This window comes from Tachyglossus aculeatus, chromosome 1, assembly GCF_015852505.1.
Source record: "Tachyglossus aculeatus isolate mTacAcu1 chromosome 1, mTacAcu1.pri, whole genome shotgun sequence".
Taxonomy (NCBI): domain Eukaryota; kingdom Metazoa; phylum Chordata; class Mammalia; order Monotremata; family Tachyglossidae; genus Tachyglossus; species Tachyglossus aculeatus.
This window is the reverse complement of record NC_052066.1, coordinates 72,533,592-72,554,441: the sequence shown is the minus strand read 5'-3', so window position 1 is coordinate 72,554,441 and position 20,850 is coordinate 72,533,592. Positions and strand designations below refer to the sequence as shown.

At 43.9% G+C, this 20,850-nt stretch overlaps 1 protein-coding gene across 2 annotated transcripts in view; it reads right to left on the bottom strand.

Moving 5' to 3' along the window:
* The window catches only part of SAG (S-antigen visual arrestin), a 72,012-nt gene that overhangs the window by 20,944 nt on the left and 30,218 nt on the right, over positions 1-20,850 (bottom strand). For both annotated transcript variants that reach the window (XM_038747671.1, XM_038747679.1), the window contains exons 9-12: positions 17,708-17,780; positions 10,993-11,130; positions 6,936-7,013; positions 5,236-5,259 (exon numbers count right to left, since the gene is read on the bottom strand). In XM_038747671.1, coding sequence (XP_038603599.1) covers positions 5,236-5,259; positions 6,936-7,013; positions 10,993-11,130; positions 17,708-17,780 — 313 coding nt within the window. The remainder of the gene's footprint in view (positions 1-5,235; positions 5,260-6,935; positions 7,014-10,992; positions 11,131-17,707; positions 17,781-20,850) is intronic.

Genomic DNA, 20,850 nt, shown 5'->3' with positions numbered 1-20,850 from the left:
ATCCCCATTGTACAGATGAGGTAACTGTTTTACAGATGAAGTAATGGTATGTTAGAGCCGGCCCTGGGTATGCCCATTCAGACAATTATTAGTAATAGTAATCAGTAATCCTCCGCCGCTAATCTCCTCACCATACCTTGTTCTTGCCTGTCCCGCCATCGACCCCCAGCCCACGTCATCTCCCGGGCCTTAAATGCTCTCCCTCTGCCCATCCGCCAAGCTAGCTCTCTTCCTCCCTTCAAGGCCCTGCTGAGAGCTCACCTCCTCCAGGAGGCCTTCCCAGACTGAGCCCCTTCCTTCCTCTCCCCCTCGTCCCCCTCTCCATCCCCCCATCTTACCTCCTTCCCTTCCCCACAGCACCTGTATATATGTATATATGTTTGTACATATTTATTACTCTATTTATTTATTTATTTTACTTGTACATATCTATTCTATTTATTTTATTTTGTTAGTATGTTTGGTTTTGTTCTCTGTCTCCCCCTTTTAGACTGTGAGCCCACTGTTGGGTAGGGACTGTCTCTATATGTTGCCAATTTGTACTTCCCAAGCGCTTAGTACAGTGCTCTGCACATAGTAAGCGCTCAATAAATACGATTGATGATGATGATGATGATGATAAGAGGACAAGCAAGAGAGGACTGAGTCCATGAAGCCAAGGTTGGATAATGTATTGAGAAGAAGGTGATGGTCCACAGTGTCACAGGAAGCTGAGAGGTCGAGGAGGATTAGGGTGGAGTAGGAGCCATTAGATTTGGCAAGAAGGAGGTCGTTGGTGACCTTTGAGAGGATGGTTTCAGTGGAGGCAAGGGGGGTGGAAGCCAGATTGGAGGGGGACCGGGAGTTGGAAGAGAGGAATTCAAGGCAGAGAGTATAGGCGACTCACTCAAGGAGTTTGGAGAGGAAGGGTAGGAGGGATATGGGGCGATAACTGGATGGGGCTGTAGGATCAAAGGAGGGTGTTTTTAGGATGGGGGAGACGTGGGCACGTTTGAAGGCTGTGGGGAAGAAGCCATTGGAGAGTGAGCGGTTGAAGGAGGGAAGGGGCGAGTTAAGTTAGTTAAGGAGGGAAGAGGTGAAAGTTTTTATAAGGTGCGAAGGAATGGGGTCCGATGCGCATGTGAAGGGGGTGGCACTTGAGAGGAGGCAGGAGATATTTATTCATTCACTACAATCGAATTTATTGAGCACTGTACTAAGTGCTTGGGAAGTACAAGTTTTGTTGTCTGTCTCTCCCTTCTAGACTGTGAGCCCACTGTTGAGTAGGGACCGTCTCTATATGTTGCCAACTTGTACTTCCCAAGCGCTTAGTACAGTGCTCTGCACACAGTAAGTGCTCAATAAATACGATTGAATGAATGAATGAACATATAGAGACGGTCCCTATCCAACAACAGGCTCAGAGTCTAGAAGGGGGAGACAGACAACAAAACAAAACATGTACACAGGTGTCAAAGTCGTCGGAACAAATAGAATTAAAGCTATATGCACATCAATAACAAAATAAATAGAATAGTAAATATGTACAAGTAAAATAGAGTAATAAATCTGTACAAATATATATACAAGTGCTGTGGTGGGGGAAGGAGGTAGGGCAGGGAGGATGGGGAGGAGGAGAGGAAAAAGGGGGCTCAGTCTGGGATACCCTCTGAAGATACTGCTGGGAGGAATGGGAAAGTTGAAAAGGGAGTGGAGAGGAGCGGGGGATGGAGAAAGGGGAGAAGTGATTTTGGGGAGCTCAGACATGATGGTGTTAATTTTCTTAATGAAGTAGATGGCCAGATTGTTAGGGGCAAGGGATGGGGGAAGTGGGGGGGACAGGGGACCTGAGGAGGGAGTTAAATATCGTGGAACATCTGACAAGGGTGATGGGCACGGGTGTCAATAAAGGAAGACAAATAGTTTTGCTGGACAGAGGGGAGGGCAGATTAAGACAAAAAAGGACAAACTTCAAGTGGACAAGTTTGGCCCGATGTTTAGATTTCCGCCAGCAGTGTTCAGCGGCTCGAGCATAACAGCGAAGGAGGCTGACAGTGCCGATGATTCAGGGCTGTGGGTTAGTGGTGAGAGAGTGATGAAGGGATAGGGGAGCCAGTGAGTTGAGTTGAGTAGAGAGGGTGGTGTTGAGAGCATCTATTTGTCATCAAGAGTGGGTAGAATAGGTATGGAGGCTAGGTGAGGTGTGATTCGCTGAGAGAGACGGATGGGGTCGAGAGAGCGGAGGTCTCTGTGAGGGAACAATACACATTTACGGGGAGGAGGACTGTGGGAGAGGAGGCAAGTGAAAAGGTTGTAGTCAGAGAGAGGGATTTCAGAGGGTAGAGATTGTGCAGCGGTTAGAGATGATGATGATAGTAATAATAATGATGGCATTTGTTAAGCGATTACTATGTGCAAAGCACTGTTCTAAGCGCAGGGGAGGTTATAAGGTGATCAGGACCTTAATCCCCATTTTACAGATGAGGTAACAGGCACAGAGAAGTTAAGTGACTTGCCCAAAGTCACACAACTGGCAATTGGCAGAGGTGGAGTTTGAACCCATGACCTCTGACTCCAAAGTGGCTCTTTCCATTGAGCCACTCTGCTTCTCTATGATGATGAGAGCGAGTGTATGTATAAGTTGGTGGGTGGAGGAGGTGGGGTGGAGCAGGAGGTTGGAGGAGTTGAGGTCAAAGCTGGAGAGCAGAAAGTGGCTCTGACACTTTGCCACTTGCCATTATATGACCGTGGGTAAGTCACTTGACGGTATGTATTGAGCACTTACTATGTGCAGAGCACTGAAAGCGCTTGGGAGAGTATAAGAGTTGGTAGACACGTTCCCTGATCACAAGGATCTTTCAATCCAGAGGGGGGAGGCACATAATCTCCTAAATGGATAAATTACAGATTAGTGCTGTGGGGCTGAGGGTAGTTGAAGTATCTGAAGGGTTCAGATCAAAATACAAAGGTTTTTTTTTTATGGCATTTATTAAGTGCTTACTATATGCAAAGCACTGTTCTAAGCGCTGAAGAGAGTGCAGAAGGGAGAGGGAGTAGGGGAAAAGAGGACTTTAATTAAGGAAGGCCTTTCGAAGGAGATGTGACTTTAGTAAGGCTCTGAAGACAGGGAGTGTGGTAATGTCATATAGAGGAGGAGGGAGTTCCAGACCAGAGGGAGGATGTGGGCAAGGAGTTGGTGGTGAGATAGATGACACGGATGAGATACAGTGAGAAGGCTGGTGCTGGAGTGAATCTGTGGACTGGGATGTAGGAGGAAATCAGTGAGGTGAGATAGGAGGTAGCGACTGAGTAGTTTAAAGCTGATGGTAAGGAATTTGTCTATTCACAACAAACAAAAACTCCTCACTATCTGCTTCAAGGCCCTCCACCATCTGGCCCCTCTTCATCTACTATTCCCTAACTCCTTGTTTTCACTTCACCCAAGTCCCAGCCGTAACTTGTTCCTGACTCTCCACCTCTGCCTCCTAGCTTGCTCTATTCCCCCAGGGTGGAACTCCCTCCTTCCCCACATAATAATAATAGTATGTGTTAAGTGCTTACTATGTGCAAAGCACTGTTCTAAGCGCTAGGGGGATTCAAGGTGACCAGGTTGTCCCACGTGGGGCTCACAGTCTTCATCCCCATTTTACAGATGAGGTAACTGAGGCACAGGGAAGTGAAGTGACTTGCCCAAAGTCACACAGCTGACAATTGGCAGAGCCGGGATTTGAACTCATGACCTCTGCCTCCAAAGCCCGGGCTCTTTCCACTGAGCCATGCTGCTTCTCACATCAATCAGACCACAGCTCTCCCCACATTCAGATCGCTCCTAAAATCTCCCCTCATCCAACAAGCTTTCCCCGATTAATTTTCCAGCCTCCTGAGCCATATCATCCCCCATGGCCATACCTAGAATTTATGACCTTAATTTTCAGCGTGGCTTAGTGGAAGGAGCACAGGCTTGGGAGTCAGAGGTCATGGGTTGTAATCTCTGTGACTCTGGACAAGTCACTTAACCTCTCTGTGCATCAGTTCCCTCATTTGTAAAATGGGGATTAAGACTGTGAGCCCCACGTGGGACAACCTGATTACCTTGTATCTATCCCAATGCTTAGAACAGTGCTTGGCACATAGCGCTTAACAAATACCATCATTATTATTAGCACTCATGTGTATATTTTACATGCATGTAAATACTTATAGTTGTACATATCTTTACGTTTTTCCTCTCCCTTTCTAGTGTAAGCTCCTTGGGGGCAGGGAACATATCACTTTGTTATCATGTAGTTCTCAAGTACTTAGTACAGTGCACCTAGTGGAAAGAGCCTGGGCCTGGGAATTAGAGGACCTGGGTTCTAATCCCAGCTCTGCCCCTTACCTGCTGCGTGACCTTGGACAAGTCACTTAACTTCTCTGTGCTTCAGTTTTCTCACCTGCACAATGGGAATTCAACACCTGTTTTGCTTACTACTTAGTGAGTCCCATGTAGGTCCTGCTCATCTTGTTTCTAACCCAGCACTTAGTACAGTGCTTGACACATAGTAAGCACTTAACAAACACCATTATTATTATTATTGATAAAGTGGATGCTCAGTAAATGCTGCTGCTACTACCACTATTTAAAACATTGATATTATAATATTCATATCTGAATTTTTTTATTAGTTCATTCATTCAATCGTATTTGGTCTGGTCATTACAGCTAGACTATCGCAACAGCCTCACTTCCCTTTCTGCTTCCAGCCTCTTCCCCCTCCAGTCAGTACTAGATCATCTTTTTGAAGTGTCACTCATCCCTCATCTCCCCTCAAAACCCTCCACTCATTTTAGTTTTCCACAAACAACCTCCCCCCCAACAGTTGGCTGCAAACTTCTTTACCAACTCACCCCACCTTATCCCCTCCTCCCTCTCCCCCTCCTCCCCCTCTCCATCCCCCCACCTTACCTCCTTCCCTTCCCCACAGCACCTGTATATATGTATATATGTTTGTACATATGTATTACTCTATTTTACTTGCACATATTTATTCTACTTATTTTATTTTGTTAATATGTTTTGTTTTGTTCTCCGTCTCCCTCTTCTAGACTGTGAGCCCACTGTTGGGTAGGGACTGTCTCTATATGTTGCCAGCATGTACTTCCCAAGGGCTTAGTACAGTGCTCTGCACACAGTAAGTGCTCAATAAATACGATTGAATGAATGAATGAATTAGTTGGGCTACATAGGTGAGAAAGGAAGAAAAGAGAGTGGCTTACCTGGAGGTGAGTTCTCCCAGAAATCTAGGAAAGGTAAAAACACAAACTGTGAAAGCCGAACCCCATCTCCTCCTCCTGGCCACTAACTGGCTCCCTCCCTTTCCGCTTATCTTCTTCTGGAATTGAGGGAGTTCAACTCATCTAACCCATTTTAACCCCAAACTCCCTGTGCTATCTCATTCTCCCTCTCTAGAATAGCTAATGGAGAAGATTGGGGAAACCTGATCAAAGAGAGAGCAAAGATGAGGAAAAAGCTCTTCTTCGACTGAATCAGAACTTCTTTCCTAACACTCAGTGGGACAAAGACTTATTTCAATGAGATTCTGTACCGCGAGCAGCGGTTAATTTATTCTTTTATCCCAAATTTAAACACCCAGTCTTTAAACTTTAATGAAGGTAAGCGAAAGCTAAAGCACCGCTGCACCCTAACCCCTGTCTACAACAAATCGCAAAGCCCACAGAACTTCTGAAACTTGTGGGGTTAGGAAAAAGAGACTTAATGAATAAAATGTATCTTCCCCTTAAATTAGTCTGAGGTAGAGGAGTGAGAAATTGTTTCTCCTGGCTCTTGGGTCTTGTCCTAACTACTAAAAATGTAAACAATTTACTAATGAGATGAATACAGATTATAAATTGAGCTGCTTTCTTTCTCTAGGGAATATTGAGGCATTTAACCCCACCTTCCTACCACGGTGGAAATTGCACATTCATTTACTGGTAAATTTACAAACTTAATAAGACTTCTGCCCTGGGAATTGAGAAAGCAGGTGGTGGGGATTTTCAGTTGGGGTTTATTTTAGAGTTCTTTATGAAGCAAAAAAATAATATGAAAGAGAAAGTCACCCCCACTACAGGGAAGTAATATGAGCCCATTGTTGGGTAGGGACCATCTCTATATGTTGCCGACTTGTACTTCCCAAGCGCTTAGTACAGTGCTCTGCACACAGTAAGCGCTCAATAAATACGATTGAATGAATGAATGATCAGGTCTCCCAGCTGTTGGGTCATTTACCAGAACACCCTTTAAGGCAAGCCTAAATCAAGCATCAGAAGCTTGGCAATAAAAAGCTTAGAATTTTTTTCATTCATTCATTCAATCGTATTTATTGAGCGCTTACTGTGTGCAGAGCACTGTACTAAGCACTTTGGAAGTACAAGTTGGCAACATATAGAGACGGTCCCTACCCAACAGCGGGCTCACAGTCTAGAAGGGGGAGACAGACAACAAAACAAAACGTATTAACAAAATAAAATAAATAGAATAGTAAATATGTACAAGCAAAATAGAGTAATAGATATGTACAAATTTGATTTCTATTCCCTATAGAGCCTCCTGAGTCTTAGCCTTTTCTTTCCACGGTGTTTCCTTTAAACACAGACATCTTTTACAGCTGAATTGTAAATGAAGTCAAATACAAAACCCTTGAGAATCTCAGACTGACTTTTGAAACCATCCAAATTAAATCTAGTGAAAAATTTTTAAGGCTTTTTAAGGCTCTGTGGGGAAATTATGGGAACACATTGACCCTCTTCTTCCTTCCGGTTTTCGATTGTTGAGAACCCCCCTGAAAAAATGAATAGATCAGAACAGTTTGACCCCTGTGAGGCAACATAGAGTCCTATTGCTTGGTTTGGCTTAATCCACTGTAACTCTTATTCCGCACAAATTAAAATGGTTCACTTTGTTTTTCGGTGCTTACCCTGAAACTGTGAGCTTCACTTTAATCTGGTAGGCCACCAGGATCCCCAGCACTGTCCTGTCAACTCCCTCCTTAATTCTATCAGATAGAAAAGAAAAGTAAGAATAATGCTGTGAAGGAGCAGAGATTGCAGAGAAAAGGTCACGGTTGATGAATGAAGACGTGCTCCTCTTTCTTTTTTACTGTGGAGGTGTTCTCCTGAAGAAGGGATGTACAGGAAATAAAAAAAAAATCTAAGAACTGAAATAAAATTGGATTATAAGAACAATATCTACGATCAACAATTTATGAAAGTCTAACAGAACAGGTTACCTGTACAAATGTAGACAACTTTAGTAAGGAAAACTCCAAGGCTTTGCCATTGAATTACTTTATTATTTCCATTGTCTTTAGATTTGTACAATGCTTTACAATTTTTTCTTATTTAGCTCACATAATAATCCTTTCAAGGGGAGGAATAAAAATTTCCACTTTGGAGGCGAAAACTGAATGCATACGTATTGGACTGACTGGCCTAGGATCTTTAAGTCAGTGTCAGAGAGGGCACTAGAACTCAGCTCCTTGTGGGCAGGTAGCTTGTAAACCAATTCTGTTGTATTGTACTCTCCCAAGCTCTTGGTGCAGGGCTATTCATTCATTCATTCATTCAATCGTATTTATTGAGCGCTTACTGTGTGCAGAGCACTGTACTAAGCACTTGGGAAGCACAAGTCGGCAACATATAGAGATGGTCCGTACCCTGTAAGTGCTCAATAAATACCATTGATTGACTGATTGCTGCCCAGGAGACTCAAACTGGGGACTTAATGCCCTGAACTACAAATAATTCCCCAAGAGACCACAACTAAAATATTTTTCTTATTTCCTCCCAGGAAAAGTTAAACTGAAATTTGGAGATCTCAGCCAGTGTTTTTTATTAGAGTTCAAAAAAGCCTTGCAAATAAGCTTCCAAAAGTCATTAAATCCAAAGAATTCCTACTTGGCCTATCACATTGGCACTGACTCCACTGTATCTCTATCATTAAATCAATCAATCGTAATTATTGAGCACTTAGTGTGTGCAGAGCACTATTCTAAGTGCTTGGGAGAGTAAAATATAAAGGAGCTGGTAGGCACATTCCCTGCCGACAATGAGCTTACAGACTAGAGGGGGAGACAGACATCAAGACAAGTTAATAAATTACGGATATTTACATAAGTGCTGTGGGGTTGAGGGAGAGGTGAATAAAGGGAACAAATCCAAGTGCAAGGGTGGCACAGAAGGAAGTGAGGGAAAAGGAAATGAGAGTCCAGTTAGGGAAGGCCTCTTGGAGGAGATCTGCTTTTAATAAAGCTTTGAAGGTGGGGAGTGTAATTGTCTGTCGGATATGAGGGGTGGGGGTTTTGCAGGTCAGTATATGTCAGTGTTATCCTCTTCTTCTTTTGTTTTCTCCCTCTCCTATTCCTTCCCATATCATTAGGCTAAGGAAACACAATTCTCTAGAAAACCAAACAAAACGAGGTTGGGAAGAAATGGAGTATATTCAGTTCATTTAGACTCTGATTTCTTTTAAATCCTCCTTATTCCTTTAGGTATTGATATGAGGACTGGTGACTATTTTCATGGCTGGTCTAAGAGCTAGGAACATTCCCAGCTATTTCTAACAGCTATCTCAATCTGTCCTATAAGGCACTCCATCACCTTGCCCCATCCTACCTTCTTACTACAACCCAGCCCACACATTTTGCTCCTCTAATGTCAATCATCTTCTCACAGTAACACAATCTCATCTATCTCACAGTAACACAATCTCATCTATCTCGCCGCCGACCTCTCACCCACATCCTGCCTCTGGCCTGGAACACCCTCCCTCATCATATCCAAAAATTACTCCCCCCACTTTCAAAGCCTTATTGAAGGCCCAGCTCCTCCAAGAGGCCTTCCCTGACTAAGCCCTCCTTTCCTCTCCTCCCACTCCCTTCTGTGCCATCTTGACCCTAGACTGTAAGCTCGATGTGGGCAGAGAATGTGTCTATTTATCATTATTTGTACTCTCCCAAGCGCTTAATACAGTGCTCTGCACACAGTAAATGCTCAATAAATATGATTGAATGAATGGATAGTAATCCCCCTCCTGGCCCCACATTAAGTACATATCTGCAATTTTATTTATTTATATTAATGTCTGTCTCCCCCTCTATAATGTAAGCTCATTGTGGGCAGGGAATATGTCTATAATGTTGCAATATTGCACCCTCCCAAGCACTTAGTACAGTGCTCTGCACACAATAAGCTCTCAATAAATACAATCAACTGATTACCAGTATACTTAGCCTAATTCATCTAGGCTACATGTTACTTGTAGGCAGAAAAAAAATGTTGCATTTGTTAAGCGCTAATTATGCGTCATGCACTGAACTAAGCACTGGGGTAGATAGAAGAAAATCAATCAATCAATTTTAGTTATTGATGATGATGGTATTTGTTAAGTGCTTACTATATGCCACACACTGTTCTAAGCACTGGGGTATTCATTCATTCATTCAATCGTATTTATTGAGCGCTTACTGTGTGCAGAGCACTGTACTAAGCGCTTGGGAAGTACAAGTTGGCAACATACAAAGGTGGGGTAGAGACAAGGTAATCAGGTTGTCCCACATGGGGCTCATAGTCTTAATCCCCATTTTACAGATGAGGTAACTGAGGTACAGAGAAGTGAAGTGACTTGCCCAAGGTTACACCATAGACAAGACACGGAGCCGGGATTAGACCATGACCATAACTCCCAGGCCTGTGCTCTATTTACTACTCCGTGCTGCTTCTCCCACTCCCTTCTGCCTTGCCCTGACTTGCTCCCTGTGATCTTCCCCCTCCCAGCCTCACAACACTTATAGACATAGCTGTAATTTATTTATTTGTATTGATATCTATCTCCCCACCTCTAGACCGTGAGCTTATGTACAAATTAAAAATACGTACATAAGTGCTGTAGAGCTGGGATGGAGGATGAATAAAAGGAGTAAGTCAAGTTGAGGCAGAAGGGACTGGGAGAAAAGAAAAGGAGGATCTAGGGAAGTCCTCTGGAGGAGACTTGCCTTCGATTAGGCTTTGAAGGAGGGGAGAGTAATCGTCTGTCATATATTCCAGGCCAGAAGCAGGACGTGGGTGAGAGATTGGCGGCCAGATAAACGAGATCAGGGTACAGTGAGAAGGTCAGCATTAAAAGAGTGAAGTGTGCGGGCTGGGTTACAGTAGGAGAGTATTGACGTGAGGTAGGAGGGGGCAAGGTAATTTAGTGCTTTAAAGCCGATGGTGAGGAGTTTCTGTTTGATGAGGAGGTGAATGGGCAACGACTGGAGGTCCTTGAGGAATGGGGCAATGTGGCCTGAATGTTTGCGTAGAAAAATCATCTGGGCAGCAGAGTGAAATATGGACTGGAGACAGGAGGTAGGGAGTTGAGCAAGGAGGCTGATACAGTAATCACGGCGGGACGGACCAAGTGGTCATATTAATTTGATAGTAGTTGTAAAGGTAGTGGATAGAGAGAAAACGGTAGATTTCAGTGATGCGGTGAAGGTGGAACTGACAGGAGTTAGTGATGGATTGAATACGTGGGTTGAATGAGAAAGAGGAGTCAAGGATAATGCCAAGGTTGTGAGACAGGAAGGATGGTGGGGCCGTCTACAGTGATGGGAAATAAATACCACTATGGACTGATTATTCTTTAGTGTTATAAAAAGGTTGCTTCTCCCATTAATTATTTAATTAATTGTGGTCTTTGTTAAGCACATACTGTGTGTCAGGCACTGTACCAAGCACTGGGATGGATACATGCAAACCGGGTTGGACACGGTCTCTGTCCCACGTAGGGCTCACAGTCTCAATCCCCAGTTTACAGATGAGATAACTGAGGCCAAGAGAAGTGAAACGACTTGCCCATGGTCACAAAGCAGACAAGTGGTGGAGCCATGATTGGAACCCATGACTTTCGGATTCCCACATCCACGGTCTATCTACTACGCCACACTGCTTCTCACGGTACAGTTCTGACTCACTTGCCAAGCCAAAAGAACTTACATGGTGCTGGAGGCTAGATTGGTGTCTTCGTGTTTTATTTTTCCATCCAGAGCCAAGCCTTGTCTCTCTCGGTTATTTGCCAGCAAGGGAATGAGTGTCAGTGTCTTTGTGAGGCTGCTGTTGGGCTGAATCTTTACCCTGGAAAGGAAAGTACAGTTCAGTCTAATAAGCAAATTAGATGAAAGAGCCCTGATTAGATCACTTAACCCTCCATGCAGAAACATTCATTCTCCAAGTGGCCATAAATTCACTGAGGAACCACATAAAAACAACAGCCCGTTAAAATGCTTGCTAATTACAGAATGTTATAAGAACAAGAAAATGGTCAGATGAAATTGAAACTAAGCCAGCAACAAAATTCAAATATTTTCAAAACTCATTAAACATGGTCAGAAGCACTTCATTTGTTCATTCACTCAGTTGTATTTATTGAGAGCCTACTGTGTGCACAGCACTGTACTAAGTGCTTGGAAAGCACAATTCAGCAACAAATAGAGACAATCCCTACCCAACAATGGGCTCACAGTCTAGAAGCGGGGAACAGAACAAAACAAAACAAAACAAGTAAACAGGCAATTAATTATTGGCACAATCTGTTTGGCTTCACTCAGTGCTACCTCTTGATGAATCGGATCAAAAAGAGATAATAAAACTCAACAATGATTCCTCATCCTCCCAGAGACCACAGAACAATCCTTAAAGTGACTGAAATAATCATTTGCTACTGTTTATTTTACTTGTACATATTTATTCTATTTATTTTATTCTGTTAATATGTTTTGTTTTGTTCTCTGTCTCCCCCTTCTAGAATGTGAGCCCGCTGTTGGGTAGGGCCCGTCTCTATATGTTGCCAACTTGTACTTCCCAAGTGCTTAGTACAGTGCTCTGCACACAGTAAGCGCTCAATAAATACAATTGAATGAATGAATGAATAGTATAGCACTAGTCCCTTCCAAACCGTAAGCTCATTGTGGGCAGGGAATGTGCCTATTTATTGTTGCATTGTACTCTCCCAAGCGCTTAGTACAGTGCTCTGCACATAGCAAGCGCTTAATAAATGCAATTGAATGAATGAATGAAATAGTAATTGTCCACATAATTGTAGTTAACAATACTGTACATCATGGGACTCATTTTATAGCTCTTCAGCTCTAAGGTGAAACATTTGGGGAAAAATATCTCAAACCATTTTTAGCATCTGGGACTCAATACCAGAGTGAAAAAAATGAATCCACCTGGGTCCTGGTAGTGCCAATGCTAGCTGCAATGTTAACTAGTAAGGCAAGGCCAGACTCAGGCTTCGGAAAGGTATAGGGAAACACAAAATTAGGGATCTCTTGTGGGGGAGAAAGGAGAAGTATAAGGGGACAGGGATCAACTTGTACTTCCCAAGCACTTAGTACAGTGCTCTGCACACAGTAAGCGCTCAATAAATACGATTGAATGAATGAATGAATGAATGAGAGGAATGGGGGAGAACAGAAGCACAGGAGAACAAGTAGAAAAGAAGAAGGGAAGGTAGGGGGAAAGAAAGTGGAAAAGGGAGAGGGACGAGAAAGCTCACCATTTTTATCACTATACTATCGCTGCATCTGGGGGCCATGGTGCTGACTCAGTAAGAGCCAGCAGCAATAATAATGGTGGTACTTAAGTGCTTCCTTTGTGAAAAGCACTGTACTAAGCACTGGGGTAGATACAAGACAATCAGGTTGGACAGAGTTCCTGTCCCACATGAGGCTCACAGTGTATGTAGAAGGGAGGTTTTGAATTGCTTTTTATGGGCAGGGAACTTCTCCGCCAATTCTGTCGTATCATACTTTCCCAAGCGTTCTGCCAGAGTAAGCACACAATAAATACAACTGAATGATTTTAGAGATGAGGAACCTGAGGTGCCCAAGGTCACAAAGCAGGGAAGTGGCCGAGCCGGATTAGAATTTGAGTTCTGTGGGGCTCAGGCAGTAGTGACAGAGGACAGAGTGGTCCCAGCCCGTTTCCCACCTGCGTACCCACCTCCTCTCCAAACTGGCTGGGCTGGGACTCACCTGCTCTGAACTCTAGGGCTGGGGGTAAGAGGACCTTCCATCCCAGCCCTGGAGACCATCAGGGATAAAATAAACTCAGTAGGGTTTATTAGGATTAAGTAGGATTAAGGGTTAAGTAGGCTTAAGTAGCCGGGCTGAGGAGAACAAGTACTGAATTCCCATTTTGCAAGTAAGGGAACTAAGGCACAGATAAGCAAATGACTTGCCCAAGGTCACACAGCAGGTAAGTGGGTGAGCTGGGATTACAACTCGGGCCTCTGACTCATGCTGCTTCTCTGCAAATGAAAGCAACACCTCGTGTCCACTTCTAATCCTTTTGGGCTCCAAAAAGTGGGTGAGACTAATTGTGTAGCTAATTTGCTTCCCCATCGTCATTAGAAAGAATGGCTGAAAAATGTGAATGTGATTTAAACAGTCACTGCGCCTTTTTACAAAACAGATTGCAAAAGCCATAAAGGACCCTGTCCAAGGGCATCTTTTAATGGTCCAGGAGAATGTTCAGAGTTGTTATAGGGCCAGTGGGATTAGCGTCTGTGATTCCCAACCATTGAATTTACCTACACAGCCTTTCTCTGAGTCGTCATTCCCATCAGCAATCGTTGACGAAGCATACTATAATAATGTTGGTATTTGTTAAGTGCTTACTATGTGCCAAGCACTGTTCTAAGCGCTGGGGTAGATACAAGGTAATCCAATTGTCCCACATGGGGCTTACAGTCTTCACCCCCATTTTACAGATGAGGGAACTGAGGCCCAGAGAAGTGAAGTGACTTGCCCAAGGTCACACAGCAGACATGTGGTGGAGCCGGGATTCAAACCCATGACCCTGGGCTTTGTTCTGCTTTGGTTTTTCCTGCCCACCCAGAGCTGACACTTAAGACACAGATCGTTATCCAACTTTTTTTAAAAAATAAAAATGACATTTGTTAAGTGCTTACAGTGTACCAGGCGTTGTACTAAGCGGCTGGGATAGATACAACCTAATCAGGTTGGACACAGTCCTTGTCCCACATGGGGCTCACAGACTCAATCCCCATTTTACAGACGAGGTAACTGAGGCACAGAGAAGCTGAGTGACTCGTCCAAGGTCACACAGCAGGCCACTGGTGGAGCTGGGATTAGAACCCAGGTCCTTCTGATTCCCAGGCCCGTGCTCTATCCACTAGGCCATGCTGATTCTCATCTTGTTCTTAAAAAATCTCTAGGCTATTTGGGAGCAGAAAGCAAAGGTGAGGCAATCTGAAAGTCCTTCATTTCTCCAGGATAGTTCGGAGCAGGGAAAGTTGCTTCAGTGAGCATTTCCAGCCTCGCCCGTGATGGAAAGCATGATCCCAGGAGTTTGGGAGTGAAGCCCATTCCACAGATGTGTCCCCATCAGGCTCATTAGGCTGTGGTGCTGGAAATCTTTAGCAGCTGGAAGACGTCCCCTCTAGCAAAATCCCTATTTAAGGATAGAGGCAGCTCCTGGGAATCAGAAGGACTTGGGTTCTAATTCCAGCCCCACCTCTGAGCAGCTGTGTTGCCTTGGGTGAGTTGATTCACTTCTCTGGGCCTCAGTTACTTCATCTGTAAAACGGGATTGAGACTGAGCGTTTAACAAGCACCATAAAAAAATAAATGTCAACAGTAGGTGGGCTCAAGCCTGCATCCTGCAAGACTTCTCAAAAAAGGAATGAATAATAATAATAATGACATTTTATTAAGCGCTTACTATGTGCAAAGCACTGTTCTAAGCACTGGAGAGGTTACAAGGTGATAAAGTTGTCCCACGGGGGCTCACGGTCTTCATCCCCATTTTCCAGATGAGGTAACTGAGGCACAGAGAAGTTAAGTGACTTGCCCAAAGTCACACAGCTGACAATTGGCGGAGAGAAGATTTGAACCCATGACCTCTAACTCCAAAGCCCTGGCTCTTTCCACTGAGCCTCGCTGCTACTGAATGAAGAGCCAGGGCTGCTAAATACTATGGAAGCTAGGGATATCAAATGGGGTCATTTGAGTTTCTCCGGACAAAGCATAGTTTGGCTGCATCTTCACATAAAGCAATGATGGGAATTTCTCCCAAATCATTCCATTCCCATCCCCATCGGGGCATCTGTGAAAAGACTCTTGGAGTCCAATAGCGTTTGCGTCTCCACCCTTAAAGTCAATTTGACAGCCAGCTCCGTGGGGGGTACGGAAATAGGAGGAAATTCAGCCCCTTACTCATCTCATAATAGCTTTCTGCGAAAGACAGACCCCAGGGCATCTAATGAACTAACAGCAGGAATGAAATAATGAGGTCCAGCTGTTTCTCGACTACTGCAATTAAGTCTAAAGTTCGAGCATGGAGAGTTCAAGATAACAGAGTTGGTACACACGTTCCCTGCCCATAAGGAGCTTGACAGTCCAGAGGGAGAAAAGTAGGTGTACTTCTTTCAAACCCAACTCTGTTAAAATGCATCCAACTTAGCTTGAACAATTTCTCTCAGAAGGTTAGATCCAAATCCCTTAGGTTGAGAGACACCCACTTTCTAGTTGCATTCAAATTACGGGGTGCTTTGAGATTAGTTGTTGAGCCAGAAACAAGTGAAAAAGCTAATTAAAGATCTCTAATGATCTATATGACAGCACCAAGTCCTTTAACGTAATTTCTCCAAACCCTTACTGAAAGTGTACGTTCTGCTGCCACATTGCAGAATTGAATTTGCATGTGTTCCTCATGGCCAAAGCAGTGTTTGCTTTTTTTTTTTTTGCCTGTTTTTGACCCACCTCCTTTAGTTTACTAGTTTTGATGTCTGTCTCCCCGCCTCTAGACTGTAAGCCCATTTTGGGCAGGGATTGTCTCTCTTTATTGCTGAATTGTACTTTCCAAGTGCTTAATACAGACTGTGAGCCCACTGTTGGGTAGGGACTGTCTCTATATGTTGCCAACTTGTACTTCCCAAGCGCCTAGTACAGTGCTCTGCACACAGTAAGCGCTCAATACGATTGATTGATTGATAGTACAGTGCTCTGCACACTGTAAGCGCTCAATAAATGCAACTAAATGAATGAATGAATCCTGCTCCAGCCCCTTTCCTCCTTCTTGCCCTTTTCCTTCTTTGGACTGGATTGATTTTCTACAGCTCCCTGTGGTTTGGAGTTGGAAAAGGGGGAGAGGGAGAAGGAGGGTTTAAGAGACAGAAGGCCGCAGTCTCCTACTTGACTCAGTCTGCAGTGGATGCCCTGGGTGTCTGCAGCGGGTCTGGGGGCTGCGTTTTGAGGGAGCAGCAGAGCACTGTACTTAGCATTTGGGAGAGTGCAATATCACAATATAAAAGATGGTGCAGGAGTGAATCTCCTCTGGGATCCAAACTAGCCTTGGATAATAATAATATTAATAATGTTGGTATTTGTTAAGCGCTTCCTATGTGCCAAGCATTCATTCATTCAATTGCATTTATTGAGTGCTTACTGTGTGCACAGCACTGTACTAAGCGCTTGGGAAGTACAAGTTGGCAACATATAGAGACGGTCCCTACCCAACAGTGGGCTCACAGTCTAGAAGGGGGAGATAGAGAACAAAACAAAACATATTAACAAAATAAAATAAATAGAATAAATATGTACAAATAAAATAGAGTAATAAATATGTACAATGCTTACGTAAGTGCTGGGGTAGATATAAGGTAATCAGGTTGTCCCACGTAATAATAATAATAATAATAATAATAATGATGGCATTTGTTTAGCGCTTACTATGTGTAAAGCACTGTTCTAAGTACTGAGGGGGGGTACAAGGTGATCACATTGTCCCACGTGGGGCTCCCAGTCTTAATCCCCATTTTCCAGATGAAGGAACTGAGGCACAGAGAAGTTAAGTGACTTGTCCAAAGTCACACAGCTGACATTTGAGGTTGCCGGGATTAGAACCCATGATCTTTGATTCCCAAGCCCGGGCTCTTACCACTAAGCCACAGGGCGTCCGTGCCTGGGAGTCAAGAGGTGAGCTTGTTGTGGGCAGAAATGTGCCTGTTTGTTGTTTTATTGTACTCTCCCAAGCTCTTAGTACAATGCTTTGCACAGAGTAAGCATATGACAATGAATGAATGAATGTCACAGGTTCTAATTCCAGCTCTGCCACTAGTCTGCTGTGAGACCCTGGGCAAGTCACTTCACTTCTCTGGGCCTCAGTTACCTCATCTGTAAAATGGGGATTAAGATCGTGAGCCCCACGTGGGACAACCTGATCATCTTGTACCTCCCCAGCGCTTAGAACAGTGCTTTGCACATAGTACGTGCTTAACAAATACCATTATTATTATTAGTATTCTCTAGGCCTGTTACCTCATCTGTAAAATGGGGATTGAGACTATGAGCCCTATGCGGGACGGGGACTGTGTCTAACCCGATTTGCTTGTATCCACCCCAGCGCTTAGTACAGTGCTTGGCACATAGTAAGCACTTAAGAGATACCAGTATTATTATTATTATTATTATACATTTGGTCCATTTTTCCCGGGTGGAGGGAGGTGTTGGTACTGTGAAAATACAATGAAGATGCCAGATTTGCTCTTTCTCCTGGGAGATGAGTGAAGTGAAATATAGGAAGTTGGTTTCAAGCTGGTTTTGGTTTTTTCCCTAAAATGAGCCCAAGGGGAGCGTGAAGGAGGAAATGGCGCAAGGAAAAGGAAGTTTAGGATGCAACTCACTGTGTCTCCTCCATGGCCACTGGTTTTACGTAATAATCACTTGAGTATAGAACCACATTGGTCACTTGTTCCACTGAAAGAGAGATGGAAAATCATTCCTTTAAATCATTTCACTTTCTCCTACCTGGAAATTATTTTATTAGAGTCTGTTTCTCCTGTAAGGGATCATGCCCACTAACTCTACTGTACTCTTCCAAGCACTTAGTAATAATAATAATAATAATAATAATAACAATAATAATAATAATAGCATTTATTAAGCACTTACTATGTGCAAAGCACTGTTCTAAGCACTGGAGCACTGTTCTAAGTTCTGGGCCAGGGATCTGCACACACTTGGCACTTTATAAATACCACTGACTGATTGATTTATTGATTGGGGACTCTGCCACACCTGACCCTGCTCTGGGGGAATATTAGCTCCTTTAGATCAGGGCCCTATCTTCTCTATGGAGTCAAGGAGTTTCCCACAGTGCCCTGCACTGATAAAATAGAATATGAAGACAGGGATGCTGTCCTTCACCCTGAAACAAAACGCTTAAAAGGCTCACAACTTCCCAGAGGGAGAAGGGTTATGTTTTCCATGTCACCAGTGATGATGCCAAATAAATAATTATGGTATTTGTTCAATGTTTACTACGTGCCACGCCTGGTACTAAGCACTGGGGTAAGATGTGAAGCAGCGTGGCTCAATGGAAAGAACACGAGCTTGGGAGTCAGAGGTCACGGGTTATAATCCTGACTCCACCACTTGTCGGCTGTGTGACTTTGGGCAAGTCACTTAATTTCTCTGGACCTCAGTTACCTCATCTGCAAAATGGGGATTAAGACTGTGAGCCCCATGTGGGACAACCTGATTACCTTGTATCCCCCCAGCGCTTAGAACAGTGTTTGGCACATAGTAAGCGCTTAACAAATGCCATTATTATTATTATTATATAAGCTAATCAGGTCACACATGGGGCCCACAGTTTAAATATCAGTCAATCCTATTTATTGAGTGCTTATTGTGTACAAGGCACTGTACTAAGCGCTAGGGAGAGTACAACACAACAATATAGCAGATACATTCCTTGCCCACAGTGAGCTTACAGTTTAGAGAAGCAGCGTGGCTCAGTGGAAAGAGCACGGGCCTTGGAGTCAGAGGTCATGGGTTCAAATCCCGGCTCCGCCACTTGCCAGCTGTGTGACTTTGGGCAAGTCACTTCACTTCTCTGTGCCTCAGTTACCTCATCTGTAATATGTGGATTAAGATTGTGTGCCCAACATGGGACAACCTGATCACCTTGTAACCTCCCCAGCGCTTATAACAGTGCTTTGCACATAGTAAGCACTTAAGAAATGCCATTATTATTATTATTAGAGGGGGAGACAGACATTAATATAAATCAATCAATCAATCAATCAATCAATCGTGTTTATTGAGCGCTTACTATGTGCAGAGCACTGTACTAAGCGCTTGGGAAGTACAAATTGGCAACACATAGAGACAGTCCCTACCCAACAGTGGGCTCACAGTCTAAAAGGGGGAGACAGAGAACAGAACCAAACATACCAACAAAATAAAATAAATAGGATAGAAATGTACAAGTAAAATAAATAAATAAATAAATAAATAGAGTAATAAATATGTACAACCATATATACATATATACAGGTGCTGTGGGGAAGGGAAGGAGGTAAGATGGGGGGATGGAGAGGGGGACGAGGGGGAGAGGAAGGAAGGGGCTCAGTCTGGGAAGGCCTCCTAAATAAATAAATTACTGATATATACGTTAGTGCTGTGGAGCTTACAGGGGTGACGAGTAAAGGGAACAAGTTAGGGAGATATAGAAGGGAGTGGGAAAAGAGGAAATGAGGGTTTAGTCAGGGAAGGCCTCAGAGGAGATGTGCCTTCAGCAAGGCTTTGAAGGTATGGACGGTAATGATCTGATATGAAGAGGGAAGGCATTTCAGGCCAGAGGTAGGATGTGGGTGAGAGGTCAGTGGTGAGATCATCATCAATCCTATTTATTGAGAGCTTAGTATGTGCAGAGCACTGAGATGGACGAGACTGAGATACAGTGAGTAGGTTGGCCTCAGAAAAGAGAAGTGTGCGGGCTGGGCTGTAGTAGGAGGATAGTGAGGTGAGCTAGGAAGGGGTAAGGTGATTGAGTGCTTTAAAGTCGATGGTAGTAGGAGGAAAAACAATAATTGAATCACATTTTGCAGATGAGGGAACTGAGGCCCAGAGAAGTTAAGTGACTTGCCCGAATAGCAGAGCAGGATTAGAACCCAGGTCCTCTGACTCCCAGACTTGTGATCTTTCCACTAGGCTATGCCACTTCTCTCAGAAACAACCTGACAATCTGATGCCAAATTGAACTTCCCAAGCGCTTAGTCCAGTGCTGTGCACACAGTAAGCGCTCAATAAATTCATTCATTCAATCGTATTTATTGAGCGCTTACTGTGTGCAGAGCACTGTACTAAGTGCTTGGGAAGTACAAGTGAAGGAATGAATGAATGAAAGGGCACAGATTGCCCAAGGCAATAATGGATCTGGGAATAGAACCCATATCTATTTATCAAACCAATGGTCCAGGGCCTTTCTGTGACTTTGATTTCTGGATCCCTTGCATTTGGAGAAACCTTTAGAGTAACCCTTGGGCTAAATATTTTCATAAATCCCAAATGCAGTGCAGGAGTAGCATCCATCTTGGACAGTCTGGGAATAAGGTAAGAGCCGCATACTGAAACTGTGTTCTCCCTCTCTAGACCGTAAGCTTGTTGTGGGTACGGAATGTGTCTACCAACTCTGTTGTATTGAACTCTCCCAAGAGTTTAGCACAGAGGCCTTCCCTGACTAAGCCTTCCTTTCCTCTTCTCCCACTCCCTTCTGCATCACCCTGACTTGCTCCCTTTATTCATCCCCCCTCCCAGCCCCACAGCAAGTATGTACTAATGTACGGAATGTGCCTATTATATTGTTACATTATACCCTCCCAATAATAATAATAATAATGGCATTTATTAAGTGCTTACTATTTGCAAAGTACTGTTCTGAACGTTGGGGAGTTTACAAGTTTTCAAGGCCCTACTGAGAGCTCACCTCCTCCAGGAGGCCTTCCCAGACTGAGCCCCTTCCTTCCTCTCCCCCTCTCCA